The sequence below is a fragment of the Coregonus lavaretus genome (assembly GCF_964263955.1).
Source record: "Coregonus lavaretus genome assembly, chromosome: 12".
Classification (NCBI taxonomy): Eukaryota; Metazoa; Chordata; class Actinopteri; order Salmoniformes; family Salmonidae; genus Coregonus; species Coregonus lavaretus.
Window position 1 is genome coordinate 20,866,181 of NC_139999.1, and position 16,063 is coordinate 20,882,243.

General features: G+C 42.9%; 1 protein-coding gene across 1 annotated transcript; it reads left to right on the plus strand.

The window, feature by feature from the left end:
* Nucleotides 1-1,459: 1,459 nt before the first annotated feature.
* On the plus strand, nt 1,460-6,431 carry LOC311138551 (dolichyl-diphosphooligosaccharide--protein glycosyltransferase subunit 1-like). The gene is made up of 10 exons (XM_084173289.1): nt 1,460-1,863; nt 2,540-2,604; nt 2,829-3,135; nt 3,290-3,499; nt 3,618-3,810; nt 3,938-4,037; nt 4,316-4,454; nt 4,725-4,844; nt 4,976-5,221; nt 5,330-6,431. Exons 1-10 carry the CDS (start codon nt 1,618-1,620, stop codon nt 5,510-5,512), a joined length of 1,809 nt encoding a protein of 602 aa, XP_084029415.1. The 5' UTR covers nt 1,460-1,617; the 3' UTR covers nt 5,513-6,431.
* The last annotated feature ends 9,632 nt before the right edge of the window (nt 6,432-16,063 follow it).

The following is a 16,063-nucleotide window of genomic DNA, read 5'->3' on the forward strand; positions in this document are numbered from 1 at the left end:
GCAACAGCTGTGCTGGAATGCGAACAATATGGGTGTCAGTTCTGATGGTATGGAGCGGGAGGATGAGGGTCAAGGACCGTAATGGTCTGTAGTGGAAAGACATAGGAAGAAGAGAGATCATGATACAGAAAGCAATGGAGCGTCTAGTAAAGAAAGCATAAAGAGGGCCAAGGTAGGAAGCAAGAGTAATGATGTGTTGGAGTGGAAAGTGGTGATTGTATTTGATGAGACCACAGGGCCTCACTTACACCCTATTCAACTAACTAATGCCAAAGAGAAAGAGGTAGGTGAGGTGAAATTAGCTCGGTTCATTGGAAATGGTTGATTGTTCATATTTTGAGGTAGCCAGGCTCAGCAATAGAAGATTCTGAAAATGGAAAAGCTTAATGGGAAGAAGATTAAAAGCCATGTCCCTGGTGCTTATGCTAGATTGAGGGGAGTCATCACTGGGGTCCCAGTATCTACGTCCATAGATGATATTAAAGAAAATATGAAGGGAGAAAGAGTGATTGAGGCCAGAAGGTTGATCAGTAGGAAAGAAGGTCAAATAAGTGAAAGCCTATCAGTGCTACTGAGGTTTGAGAAGGTTATGCCTGGGAAAGTACAGATAGGATTCCTTAGTTTCAATGTCAGAGAAGTTGTCCCATCCCCATTGCAGTGTTTTAAATGCAGAAGAATGGGACATGTAGCTGTTCATTGTAAAGGAAGGAAAATATGTGCCAAGTGTGGAGAGGAACATGATTACGGTGAATGTGGGAGCAATGTGAAGAATAAGTGTTGTAATTGTGGGGGGAACATAGTGCAGCATTTGGTGGATGTCAGGTGCAGAGAGAGGCTAGAGAGACTCAGAGATATAGAATTAGTCATGATGTATCGTATTCAGAAGCTGTAAGACAGATTGGTTGAACTACAGTGTGGAATGATGGAGCTTCAATAGCTGCTCCTGTAGTAAGTGCACCTAATTTCGGGGCTGGTGTTTCTCCTGGTCCTGGCATTGTTTTATAGGCCTGTTCAGAAATCTTGCACTCATGAATGTGTGGTGTCAAAGGACACTTTGATAATGAATAATGTTGACTTCATAGCTTTTATTGGTAAGGTTATCAATACGACTTGGGTTGTGGAAAGCAGAAATGCCAGGTTGAAGGTTATTGTGGAGACAGCAAAATAGATATTGGGGTAACAGATGTTACTGTTGAAATGGTTGTTGACATGCTGAATCCTAAGGGTGGAGTGTTTCAGCATGATATGGATAACGTTTAATGGGGTAGGAGGGTTGGGGAGGGTGTGGTAGAAGTTAGTAGGGATTTATTTTATTGTTATTTTATTTTCATAGTATCACGGAATTGGACAGATCATGATTGATCGTACATTCCAGCACAGTAGGTGGCGGCGGCATGCACTTAAACGATTGTTTGCGGACCGCCATGATATCATAGAAGAAGAATAACCATTTAGCCTGGGAAACCAGTCTACGCCATTACGTGAGGAATGAATGAAGCGTCATCCTTTCGGCTGCAACTTCGGTCCTACAGCAGCGCGCGGTCCTTATTTGCCGCATTTTCTCTCTCTCCCTCTAGCTTCAACTAAACAAAGTATATACTGTTGAATTCTATAACCATGGCGCGAAGCATACCCTTCTGCGCCGTCCCAACTTGTCTGCTCCTTATCAGCGGACTGTGTTATCGAGTGGCTGCCGACGGGCTGGTGAACGAGGAGGTGAAACGAACGGTGGACCTAAGCACGCACCTTGCTAAAATAACAGCAGAGATTATTCTGTCAAACCAGGGAGACTCCGCGGTACATAGCTTTATCTTGGCAGTAGAGCCCGACTTGGCCCCCAACCTCGCGTACGTCGGAGCATCGGTAAGTGACTTCGGAATGTATTCGCTGTAAACCACACATTTTTTCCCAGGTAGCTACCGAACACATGATTATAGGTAGCCGGCTAGCTAGTTAGCTAGCATGCACATATTTGTCCTGCAGCGTCAAGGCAAGGAAGCTAACTAACTACTTGCTAGCTAGCTACTTGCTAACTAGAAAATGTATACTTTTGCTAAATGGCCGATCTAGCTAACAATGCAAGGATGTAGCAAAAAAATAATTATAAGTTAATTATGTGATTGTGGCGTGGAACTGTTTGAATGGGATAGCGAGTTCACTTCCGCAACACTCGTTCTGTCAGTGACCGAATGACACGTATGCGCTGAGAGGAGTTATTTCCGTCTAATATGTATTCTGAACAGCTCCTTTTGTATGCATGATTTTTGGGACCTTTGATTATGTCAGATAATGTTTAGTAACTAGCTAGAGTAAATGTTTTCCTCATGGTGGGGGTTGTAAATTCAAATTTGTGTGTGCTGTCAGTGATTGTTTGCACACCACCCATACCCGTGGGGAAAGAATACGAACTCGACATTCACAACGCTGCATACTCAAACTCATTCCTGCCTGTAATGAATAAGGGCCATGTCCAGTTCCAGTAATAAGAGTTGAATTGCACCAGATTGGACAGACATGTAAACACGTGTCTCTTTGCCAGGTGAAGGGTGATGAAGAGGAGGATGGCATACTTGAGCTCAAGCAGACAACTATCCAAGGCCAAAGGTGAGAGGTCTTTAATTGCTGGTGCATCCCTGTTCACTAAGGTTACCTTGCTTATCCATTGTCAAGCATTAGACTGTAAAGTTAGTAGATATGCACATTTTCACCATGTTAAACTTCACCCCTTTTTCCCAGTGGAGTTTCTCTCACTGTTTCAGTTTGTCCCCTTGCCATGTGTGCTGGTGTCCACTGACCTGACCCCCCTCCTATCTGCTATCCTCTTACAGTGGGGAGTTCTACAAGGTGCAGTTACCCTCCAGTCTGGGTGTTGGCGCAAAGCTGCGAGTGAAGGTGGAGACAGTCCTGAGCCACATCCTGAGGCCCTTCCCCACTCACATCACCCAGGCTGAGCGTCAGCTGGTGGTGTTTCAGGGCAACCACTACCTGTACTCTCCCTACCCCACCCGCAGCCAGACCACCCGTGTCCGCCTCGCCTCTAAGACTGTGGAGAGCTACACCAAGCTGGGCAATCCCAGCAAGAGCGATGAGGCCATCGAGTACGGCCCCTTCCGTGATGTCGCCCCATTCAGTGAGGTAAAATGTCTCTGAAGGCCCTGACTGGGTTTGAGATGCATTGATTTGTCGTTGAATGGTCTAAACACTGTTGGGCCAGCTGAATAGCAAACATTGGGTTAGTGGATTCATATTTGGAGAAATGTGATATTTTTTTGTTTCTCATTCTTTTTAGGATGCCCTGAAGGTCCATTATGAGAACAACACCCCCTTCCTCACCATTAGCAGCATCACCCGCATCATTGAAGTCTCACATTGGGGAAACATTGCTGTGGAAGAGACCATCGACATGAGGCACACAGGGGCATTCCTGAAAGGTCCTTTTTCCCGTTATGACTACCAGCGCCAGTCTGACAGTGGCATCTCATCAGTCAAATCCTTTAAGGTGTGTTGATTTTAAAGACTCCTTTATTGGCATGGAATATTGGTGCATTTGCAAATCATGCTCTCAAAGGTGACCTGTCAAGATTGTATAATAACTACATCTCCTCTTTCTCCCAAAGACCATCCTTCCTGCCTCAGCCCAGGATGTGTACTACCGGGATGAGATCGGCAACATCTCCACCTCCCACCTCCAGATTCTGGAAGACTCTGTGGAGGTGGAGGTTAGGCCCCGCTTCCCCTTGTTTGGTGGTTGGAAAACCCACTACATTATCGGCTACAATCTGCCCAGCTACGAGTACCTCTACACCCTGGGTGAGTTGACTAGATTACCATATTATTATAACTGTTTATAACCAGAACTCTTTAAAGAGAAATGGCCTAACTGAAAGCCACAAAATAATATGCTAACTCTTGATTAATATATTCCTATGGTCCTCAGGGGATCAGTACGCTCTGAAGATGAGGCTGGTTGATCATGTATATGATGACCAGGTTATCGACTCCTTCACTGTTAAACTCATACTGCCAGAAGGCGCCAGGTGAGCGTGTATTTGTGTATGTGGCAGGTAGCTTAGTGGTTAAGAGCGTTGTGCCAGTAACCGAAAGGTTGCTGGTTCTAATCCCCGAGCCGACTAGGTGAAATATCTGCCGACGTGCCCTTGAGCAAGGCACTTAACCCTAATTGCTCCTGTAAGTCGCTCTGGATAAGAGTGTCTGCTAAATGACATATGTAAATGTATGTGCACACACCTTTAGCGTCTGTGGAAATGGATAGATCTCCTGTTTCATTCTATTGATCCACGTCTCTTCCTCTCAGGAACATCCATGTGGAAACCCCCTACCCCATTGACCGTATTCCAGACCAGCTGCATTACACCTACCTGGATACCTTTGGCCGTCCCGTGCTGGTGGCCTCTAAGAACAACCTAGTGGAGCAGCACATCCAGGACGTAGTGGTGAGCTGCTAGCCCCTAGTGGAGGATGGAATGTGAGACTTTAGGGGGGAGATTAAAACGTTTGTATTTTTGTTTCACTGCGTCTGTAAAACCAGAGTGTCATTACTATGACAGGATTATTAGAAGCACCACCACCTAAATAAAAAACAGAAACAATCAAGATGCATGATTTACAGCCGCCAACCCTTTCAGAGAAAATATTTAGATGTAAGGTTGGTCCCCAATTGATGCTGTGAGTTCCTCAGTGTCTCTCTCTGTCTCATCCCCCAGGTGCATTATACCTTCAATAAGATCCTGATGCTGCAGGAGCCCCTGTTGGTGGTGGGGGCGTTCTACATCCTCTTCTTCACTGTCATCATCTATGTGCGCCTGGACTTCTCCATCACTAAGGTACACCATCCTCAACATACTCCTCCTCAGTCTCTTTATTAGTGGTAGCACTTTTACTCTCCTCATCACTCCCTTCTAAGTTTATCTCCTTTTTCCTGTATTCTCTCTTTCATTCTTTCCCCCCGTTTCAGGACCCTGCTGCAGAGGTTCGTATGAAGGTCTCCTCCATCACAGAGCAGGTCCTGACCCTCGTCAACAAGCGTTTAGGGCTGTACCGCCACATGGATGAGGTGGTGAATCGCTATAAGCAATCTCGAGACACGGGTGCCCTGAACAGCGGCCGCAAGACCCTGGAGGCCGATCACCGCACCCTCACCAACGACATCAGCTCCCTGCAGGCACGCCTCAAAGCAGAGGGCTCCGACCTTGCAGATAAGGTGTGTGTGTATTAAATTGTGTGTAAAGTACTTGGTGTGTGTACAGTTTATACCTACCTGTATGTATACACTTTGCTGAACCTCACATTCCCCTGTGTTTGTCAACAGGTGGGTGAGGTGCAGAAGCTGGACGGCCAGGTGAAGGAGCTGGTGTGTCGCTCCTGGCAGGAGGCTGAGCGTCTGGTGGCAGGCAAGGTTAAGAAGGAGGCCTACATCGACAACGAGAAGACCCTCGCTAGCAAGAGACTGGAGCTGGTGACCCGGGTCGACAGTCTGCTGGACACCCTGTAAACACCACTATACACGTGTCAGCCTACAATACACATACACACACACGTACGTGCTGCCCCAACTACCCATCTGTTGGTCCGGTCCTGCAGTCATTTTATAATAAGAATTTACATTTGCACACGTTCACCCGCAAACTCATTGTCCATCCCAGACACAAAGTACACACACTAAAGGAACCTGGAGGTGCATACAAACATTTGTGCCTTTGTGCCTCGCTAGAAACATAACAGCGTTATGCTGAACACCACAGGGATTGCTTGCGTCACACCTTACATGGCAGTCTAAAGTAAGTTAAATTGCGTGGAAGAGCTCTGTTGCTCTGAGTAAATGCAGCATTTATGTTAAATTGGAATCCTCTTTTGTATTTAGTTTTTTTTACCCTTTTGAATGATTGTTGGAGACACAAAATCTTTTTTTCGTGTTACTCTGTAAGGGTTGTCAAATGCCTCATCTGTCCCGTGTCTACACTCCCTTGAGTCCTTCCAACCTGTACTCTCTTCTAAAGGGTGGAGTAGTTATCAATGCCCCTGAAATAAGGGGTCCCTTGAGTCAAACAATCTCTAAATGTCTTTGTCATATTCTTTGCACTTACGAACTACAATTGTTACTTCCCCATGGCCATTATATTTATATATTTGAACAAAGTTGAAGCACTGTGGACCCCAATCCAAAGGGTTACTATCTTCATGTTATGTTTCTCATTGTCCCTCTGTAATTTTTTCTAACATTTGTATCATTTCTCTTTTTTGTAAATGGTATGTTTTCTTTGATAGGAGATTTAGTGAATGCATGAGATTAGGCCATGTGTGTGGGGAAGAGTATGGGGCAATCGAAGACATTGAGTTATAATGTATGTGAACCTGTATCAGTAGTAAATGGGGAAAATGAACCAAGTTTGAAATAAATAAGAAAAACATGACAGATTTTATCAACTGTGTTAACATTGCCTGACAGCAGTTAAAAAACTGAACGATTCCTCCACTTTTGAAACTCTTTAGGGAAGTAACCTAGTTCCACCACCTGAGGGCACTCTTGCTTTCAAGATATTTTCCCCATCTCTGGTGGTGAAGTGAGGCTTTTGACTTAAAGTTTGCACAATTTCATTTCGATATGCAAACTAAAACAACTGGTGCACAATCCATATAATGTGATCCATGTAGATGTGGCTTGCTGATTCTCTCTAAATCATGGGGAAGAAGTGTAAAAAAAAAAAGGTATTCCTGATCAAGAATATAATTGGCTGATGTGATGAAGACATGCTAAATTGTGGCTCACCTGTCAATCAATTAACAAATGAGAGGGCAATGGTGGGTTGAATTCTCCATTACATTCAAAGACGTCACATACTGTATATGAGATCATTGATTACATTTCCCTTCTCTTTACACACTCCTCTGGAGAATTTCCAACACAAGTATGTATTCTAGAGTGCACACCAGGCCTTAGGATGACCACACCTAGCAACCCAAACTGCTAGTGGAGGGTGGCACTCCCTAGTAGACCTGCTTAATTCTTCCCAATCAGAGAAGGACTAACAGGAGATGAGAGACAGGTCAGTCTGAGGTCACCGCTTTCCCTTTAGGGTCGTGCCAGGTCATTTCCTGTGCCATAATAACAACCCATTCTAGTTGCCATGATAACGTTAATCTATTGTATGTGCGTTACAATAATCATTGTGAAAATACACATTGGAGGAAGGCAAAGACAATGTCTGTTAGCACTGATGTTCGGTGGCGCTACAAGGCCCCACAATGGCATTTTTGTGTTTGCGCTTCAGTGGAGATTTGGAGCTGCAGGGCTGGGAGACTCACCTCAGCCTCTCATTCTCACACCAATGTACTATACTGCAGACAGACTGTAGTTAACAGTTTCCCTCACTTGTTTGCTGCTGTATGTCAAACAAAGCAGCTGAGGTAATGTAATGCTTCTTACTATCGAATGACGCCATCACATCACAACTTGGTTACCAGCATGTTAGATCTTATTGCATTCTACAGCAGGTTGCATACTTATTCGTGAACCGCTGTATGTTTGGCAAATAATATGTAATTTTAATATCACAAGGGAGAGAGCGTAAATATTGCCTAAGTACAGTATGTTGCATTAGTTCTTCATAATACTACGAATTCCTCACATCTGGCATCACCTCCAATAGTAGCAATAATTTGATTGTCTTACCCAAATGCGTGCCATAGGTCCAGATTTAAAATGTGTTTTATTGTAATAGTTTAGTGTGATTTACTGTATGTGGTTTGTTGATATGTGGGTGGTAGACGGTGAAGATTCGTTAGAGATGTTCTTTTCAGTTCTGGCCCTGCCTTGCTTTAGTTTCTGCCTATAGGGGGTGTGATAACCGGTCGCACCAGGGCTGCGGTTGAGCTGTTGACTAAATCCAAGCAAAATTCTGTTTAAACCGGAATCCACAAACAGAACTATATCCTGATGTGGCGAAGAGTGAAAGCTGAGGAACACGTGTGTGTGTGTGTAAGGAGAACCATGTGGTTGTTATGTGTTTCATACATAATAATTATTTCCTGATGCATTAAGTTATCAGAATTAATTAATAGTTTTGGAAGAATCTGAAAGAAAAAGCCAGGTACCTGTGAAATGGGGAATCCAGAGGGCAAGAGTAACGTGATGTGGTGGTGATTGATTATGTTGAGAGCTCACCTGCAGCCCCCTTCTCCTAATCTCTTTCTCCCTCTCTCTCCCTCTCTCTCTCTCTCTCTCTCTCTCTAACACACACACCCTACCGAGGGACCAGTCACTGTCAGAGAACAATATCCTGCACTGAAGACCCTTCAAAGTGCGTGCTCATAAATCACTCCCTCAGAGACACCATCCTCCCTGTCCCTATTTTATTACACATGCACACATACATACACACGCACACAGCAGAAGGTTGAAGAGAGAAACCATGCAGATTAGGAGGAAACTAATCCAAACATCAAGGGCTTTAGGCCTCAATACTCGGTGTCCAAATTCACTCACTCACACACACACACACATACATACACACACGCATGCAAAGCCTGGTCTCATATAGACTAGACATAACATAGTAAACATAAATCCAGGTGACTCAAATTAGTATGATATGTTACGTTTGGTATGATTACATAACACAGAAGGTTACTTAATGCAAAAACAAAAGTAGGGTGGTTGGTCGGGGTGGATGGGCGTATAACACAAATGTCTAGCAACCCAAAGGTTGCGTGTTCGAATCTCATCACGGACAATTTTAGCTAATTAGTAACTTTGCAACTACTTGCTACTTTTTAGCTACTTTGAAACGACTTAGCATGTTAGCTAACCTTAACTGCTTAACCTAACTCCTAACCTTAACCCCTAACCCTAACCGAGCTAACGTTAGCCACCTAGCTAATGTTAGCCACAACAAATTTGAATTCGTAACATATCATACATTTTGCAAATTCGTAACATATTGTAGGAATTGCACTTTGTAACATATACGAATTGTAATTCGCAACATATCATATCAAATGGATGATGGACATCCACAAATTAATAAATATCATACAAAACGTAACATATCATACTAATTGGAGTGTCCTGGATTTACATTTACTATGTTACGTCTACTCCTGAGTCCAGCATGGCATGGACAGACACACACACACATGCATTCATGAACACTCATACACACTTACAAATGCAAATATGCAAACCATGTGCCATCAAATATCTGTCATACTTGACTGTCCTCCATGCTTTAAAGACTGTACCCACTACCCACAATAGCTAAAATGTTATTGATGGTATTTTTCCTAAAGTGATGGTGGGCTACAAGGCAAAATAAACAAGGAAAATCCCCATCATGCATTCTGGCAATACCCACCCACTCCCAGGTCCCTGTCTCCTGTTGTATTCAAAATCATATATTTTTTTAGCATCCTATGCTAAAATCTGTAGCTTCGCTGTGGACAAATCCTGCATACTTTGGCTCCTCTTGACCTGGAAACAAACAGAGATGGCTCTCCATCCTCTAGCCTGTGTGCCTGCCATTCCACAGTGACAGGCCTGGGGCAGAGGGGCCTGCACTGGGGAGGGGGATGAAAGCGGCCTGGTCGGGGCCCATGTCCTGTGCAGGTGGCAGGTGTGATTGTGGCGGGTGCAGACGAGCGAGGGCGAGGAAGAGGAGCACAATGAGAGCGCCTGTGCCCCTCTCACAGCTGCAGGGTCTGGAGATGAGCACGGCTGACAGATAGACAGACAGACGGACAGAGGAGGGGAAGGAAGGGAACAGAGAGAGGGATGGAGAGATCTCTGGACATGTTGTGTTCATCTGACTTCAAACAGAGGATTGTGTTGCGGGTGTGGAGAGACACATTCTTGTCTGGGGCAGGTAGGGTGGGTCGTATGGTGGGGGAATGGAGGAAAAGGTGCAAGAGAGACAGAAAGAGGGGGACAATCATTGAGAAGGTTGTCATTGCTTCCATGTACTGCATATAGTATGTGTGTTCTTAATCAGAGTTTGTATCCGTGGTATATGTGTGTTTATGTCAGTGTGTCTCTTCTCTCTCTATGGATTTGTATTGATGAAACAGTAATCCTCTTGCCCTCCTCCCCTTGTATGTAACTGTCTACAGCTCCCAGTAAGACCCCCTGATCTCTGCCACATGGCTCTCCATCAAAGCCAAACTGGTCATGCCTCTCAGGGAGAGATTCCCCGAAAACATCCCACTGGGCGATCCATCTCTAGGGGAAGTGAAGAGGTGGCACATCTGGCTCTGATGGTTCATTTATACATGTGTATGTTATCCATGACAGATCCATGGGCTTTCTAAACCCAGTGAGACGTAGTTAAAAACAACTTCATTCATACACAGAGAAAGACATGCACATGTACCTATGTGCAAATGCAAACACACACACACACTTGGTTCCTCCTCTCTATCACTCCTGATTAGAGTGACAGGGGCACTTCCCATTGGCTGTGAGAGTGGCCCTCTCCTTTCCAGGGCAGCCAATTTCCCCATACTCCAGAGCTGATAGGAAACTCTGATTGTCTACTGAGTTTAGGAGACAAAGAAATGTTTCCTCTCACACTTCGCGTACCACTCTATTTCATATCTACTGTAAGACTCTCATTCTTTCCGTGTTTTCTCACCCTCTTTATGCCAAACCTCTGACATTAACTAGGTGTTGTCCTGTTGGTACATGGCCTTTCATTGTGAGCCCACGTGGGTTTGTAACCTGGCTGACAGATCTGACAGGCAGGAAGTGCCACCGTTGTAACACCTTGTTCCTGCTCCCCAGTTTATTTACACCTCAAGCAACCTGACGGCCTGGCAGCTTGACCCACTCTCCTCCCTCCCACAACCCCATTGACCAAATGTATCATACCCTGTGGCTGTGTGAACTCACATGAGGAGTTTGAAGGAGAACATTTGAGGGAAATAGGATGGTTTCATAACCAATAGGCCTACAAGTCCTAATGTGGATGGGGAGTGAAGCATGACGAAAGACAGAGGGATAGGTAGACAGAGAACACTTAGAGAGAAATGTGTTGAGAGAGGGAGAGCAGCTAACAGGAAACAGCTCTCTCTCTCTCCGCACCCAGCGCTAGCCCTCCCAGCACACTCTTCCTGTCAGGACTCCACTCTCTTCCTGTCCAGCCATCGGGAATACCAGCTGGAACATTCCAGCTGTGCAATGGCCTTTTGTAGTCTCTCTCTCTCTCTCTCTCCGCACCCAGCGCTAGCCCTCCCAGCACACTCTTCCTGTCAGGACTCCACTCTCTTCCTGTCCAGCCATCGGGAATATCAGCTGGAACATTCCAGCTGTGCAATGGCCTTTTGTAGTCTCTCTCTCTCTCTCTCTCTCTCTCTCTCTCTCTCTCTCTCTCTCTCTCTCTCTCTCTCTCTCTCTCTCTCTCTCTCTCTCTCTCTCTCTCTCTCTCTCTCTCTCTCTCTCTCTCTCTATCTCTCTCTCTCTCTCTCTCTCTCTCTCTCTCTCTCTCTTTATTTGAATATTCATCTACTTTTGAACAATCATCTCATCACTAGGGGTCGCTACATAACAGTACGTTGGGCCCGATTGCTACTAAAACCGAGCCCTAGCGGGTTGGTAATGAGACAAATAGCCTGAGTAACCTGTCTAAGCCTCAGCTTGTGTTGCTGCTATGTTGTTCTGTCTACATTCACCATAAGTCACAGATGGTCCTTCTTTATGATGCTGATATTTTGTGAGCAGGGACATTTTGAAGGTTAATGACTTAAATTACTTTAAATGAAATGGCGCACTAATGCATGTATATTAGTGCGCTGTAGCTCAGTTGGTAGAGCATGGCGCTTGCAATGCCAGGGTTGTGGGTTCGTTTCCCACGGGGGGCCAGTATGAAAATGTATGCACTCACTAACTGTAAGTCGCTCTGGATAAGAGCGTCTGCTAAATGACTCAAATGTAAATGTATATACATGTGTGCACTCACAGCCAGGGTGAAAATACCAGGTGTCATGACTTTGTGTTTGACCTTTTCGGGAAAGAGAGCTAATCCCGGGATATAATAGACTGGTGCTGATATGGAAAACTGCTGCTCTGTTATCTTGGTTGTCTAGGAGACCATCAGAGCACAGGGCTGGTGGAGATGCCTTGTTATTAAAAGGGGAGTTTGTGTATATTGGAAAAAGATATTTTTTTGTCATAAGTGTCACTCCTAAATACTACATTATGTTCCATGCTCGATTATAAATGGCAAACGGTTTTCTCTCTCACATACAAAACATTTTACTCTCTGTGTGGTCAAATTAGTAATGTAGACTGAGGTTTATGACTACAGCAAACTTCAAAGGGCAATCATGAGAGAACTCGCCTACGCCTCGATCACACCTACAGTGTCTTGCGTTTTGGCACTCTAGAAGTACATTCATTTCCAATAGAAAACTGAGTTTGCCTTGCAGCATTGCGTTGCAGAGACAGTTGCAGTGTGTTCTGTGTGGTGCATATGTTGGATTTATCAAACATATGCATAAAATTGTATGCTTAGATGGCTTGACGGAAATGGTAGCAGAAGGTGAAGGTTGAACTTTTGTTGCACACATATCCAGATGATGCTGAGTACCATTTTGCGCAAGACACTGTGTGATCGAGGCATAATCGTGTTTGCGAAATATGCTCTCATAAAACATCAAAAATAAAATGGGAGAATAAAGTAATATTAGGCCTAGCATACCACACCAGGTCTATAGTAAGCCTATTTCATACACATAAGACATTGAAAAAGAATTGTGTTTGAATTTGAATATTTTAAGAAAGGCATTTGTTAGAGAATAAACATACAGTAGGACTGTAGAAAAACGGCAGAAACTGTTTGTCTGTTTGCGCTAATAAACCTTTGGCATACTTTCGGAATTTTGATGTATATTGGCCTATTGCATTTGTTATATGGGCCTATATATTGTATTTGTAAGCCTTTCGTGAACTAACACTCGCACTTGACTCGTTTCCCTCTTACTAGCTCGGGCTTTGCTGATAGCTACTTTATTGAGGAAAAATGTACTTACTATGACTGTGATATGTCGTTGTCCCAGCTAGCTATCTTAAAACGAATGCACTAACTGTAAGTCGCTCTGGATAACAGCGTCTCCTAAATGACTAAAATGTAAAATGTATGTTGAAGTGAATCTTATTGCCATTGCTAATACTATGATTAATATACATAATAATTATATTATCAACATATGCATTACTATTATTGTTGTTCTTATTTAGCCTAAGCTACAATTATTACAGTATTATGTTATTATTTATTGTATTGTCATTTATGGTCATTCATAGTGTCATTATCAATTGTTATTAATTATTATGTTCCATTGTGTTTCAAATGTCAACGTTTATAGTTTATATAAGTTATAGTAGGCTGTTATAGTAGGCTATTCAGTATAGAAAGCATTTCTGAAAACGTATAGGCTACATGGCTACATCAGAGGCAAAGAAATAACGAGTTTTTTTTAACCACTTTATCAATGTAGAGACAACAACCGAGGAGACAGGATTAATCAGGCAGATAACCATCATATCACTTCACTGTCATATATGTTTAATATAGCGTGTATTGATATGTAAAATGTGTGTACCAAAGGCCTACCTAATATTGGCTCTAACACCGGAGCGCATATAACGTGTAAATATTTCACATTCCCTGTGTCTATATGTCTCTATCAACCTGCGGGATCTTCCCTCACAAATGATGCATTAGATGCATTGAATGTATTTGTTGTGCAAGTTTGAAAAGGCGGCGATAATCTGGGAGTGAGAGATAAGGAACACCAATTTATTCAGCGGCACTTTGGACCCTGCTTCCAGCCTCGGTCGGTGCTGACACCCCCAGCAGTTTGCTGATAACGATTAGGCCATTTATTATTTTCACAGAGAACAAAGATTGCCTAGCGCCGATGAAATATTAGCCTACCCCTGGTAATAATCAGAAGGGCCCTGGCATCTAATGCAGCATGCATATATAAATAATAACGTTTCAGCCAAGCGCCTTGCAGACACTTACAAAACCCCTGATGTAGAACATGTTGAAAATGATAAGAAACATACAAAAGAAATACAGCGAATGCATTTTCATGTGATTATGTGATTATGATAACCCTATGACAAAGATTATTAGGCTATTCAATTATTGTAAGGCCTGTTATTATTATTATTAGGCTGTTATTAAGCATATTTTTATTATTATTAAGTCCTTCACCTTGATTTATTATAATTATTTTGAACTATAAAGTGTTTATCATTGTCATTAGGCTCACCTCAAGACAATTTGCTTCAACATGTTAGAAGCTATAGGTGTCAAACTGTAGCCTATAGGCTTGTTTTGGGTGGACATGTCGTATTTTCTCTCAAAAAACATGAGGTGAGCAGCTTTATCAATCTATGGGTTATATATATTTTTGTGTTATTTTTTTATATTTTTTTACACTAGTTCCAAATTGGAATGGAAGCTCGGTGCTGATAAGGTTTTATCGCGCGCTCAAATCAGGAGGCAGCTCTTTCCGCTGGACGGATCACAAGGCTTGCGCTGCTCGTACTTTTATTGATCTGTAACTAATTAGCATTCTAATTGGGTTAATGCTATGAGCATGTTACGAAATTCTTAACTTAGCTCAACCAGTTTTTTGTCAAGTGATGATAGCCCACGGTCTTGTAGCCTAAATAAACGAAAAGATCAATAAACATAAAGTTATTTGTGATGAGTGTTTGATTATTATTATGAACATTAATAGGTATTTTCATAACCATTGTTGTTGATGTTGGTGTAACTTTTAGTAAAATAAAGAACTGTCGCCTTTGGTGTGGATACTGTGATAATAACGGATCGTTACCATTCTCATTTCTCTCTTCTTATGTCTGCTCCAAGTTCTCAAATGTTGAGTGCATTTTCAGTTTTGTGGCTTAACTTCTACTTTGGATAATGGGATAACAACATCACTACCGGGGTCGAGTCTGCATTTCAAGGAAGGTAAAGACTAGTCACTGGATGCAAGTAGACCTAAGCCAATAATGCACTTTATCCAGTTTCAACAAAATATGTTGTCTTAAATTGTGTGCCGTCATTAAATTTGATATTTTAATGCAAAAACGTTATTTGAAGAAGAATGTAGGCCTATATGCGCAATACAGGCTATTTCAAATGTGTTTCTCTGGGCGTATATGCACAGACTGTTGTAAGGCGTCAACATAGACGAAGTTACACAATTTTAAACCGTGTAGCCTAGGGAGATTTTTCTGCCTCCATGGAGGGTTGACATAGCGCCATCTCAAGATAACTGTCTTTCTTTCTCGGCCTTCTCTTCTTCTTCTTCTTTTTGTTGTAAAATGATATAACCTATCATAGACCAGACTGATTCTTATCAGTTTATTTTATTTTGAAAATTAAACTCGTGTCAAGTCAGTGTGTATATTCTGTCTGTTTTTTTTCTTCATTCAAGGCCCTATGCATGAGCGCAAAACAGATTGGTATTTGATTAATTTAGCATAAATTATTTTAAGCATTGAAATTAATGCAATTAATTCTGTCAGAGTTCACTTTTTTTATTTTCTTTATGCAAGCTTGGTTTTTTCCACTTTTTGTGTGTGTGTACTCTAGGCGACACGAGCCCGGGATGCAGCAGTCCTTGCGCCCTTGCACCTGCCTGGCTTCAGAGGCAGTGCACGAGCCCAGGTCGCGTGCAGGAGATTTTGAGGCTTTGCATGTTTTAAAAGTTGGTGTTAATGTGTGGGACAAAGTAAAAAGAAGATGGGAGGAGGGAGGGTCGGTCATTGGGTACCGTATTTCAATCAAAATGGGCGAAGGGATTCATTACACCGGATTGCTGTAGGCCAATTACTTGCATGTAGATTTATGTAGCTTGCAAAATATGAGTAAAACAAAACAAATGTTTTTCATAGATTAGATTATTTTTCAGATATATTGCCTAGGCATAGCGCTCAGCTAGGCCTACTTTATATGACTTTTATTAGCCTACAGCTTAAAGTAACCTGATTGGGAAGATGTTATACAGTCAAGTGGAGTGATACTGACCT

Bases quoted from the DNA above. Each gene is read 5' to 3' on its own strand.
- LOC311138551 (XM_084173289.1), top strand. From the start codon at position 1,618: ATGGCGCGAAGCATACCCTTCTGCGCCGTCCCAACTTGTCTGCTCCTT. The intron at 3,811-3,937 runs GTGAGTTGACTA...TATGGTCCTCAG, and splicing joins CGAGTACCTCTACACCCTGG to GGGATCAGTACGCTCTGAAG. The intron at 4,455-4,724 runs GTGAGCTGCTAG...CTCATCCCCCAG, and splicing joins AGCACATCCAGGACGTAGTG to GTGCATTATACCTTCAATAA.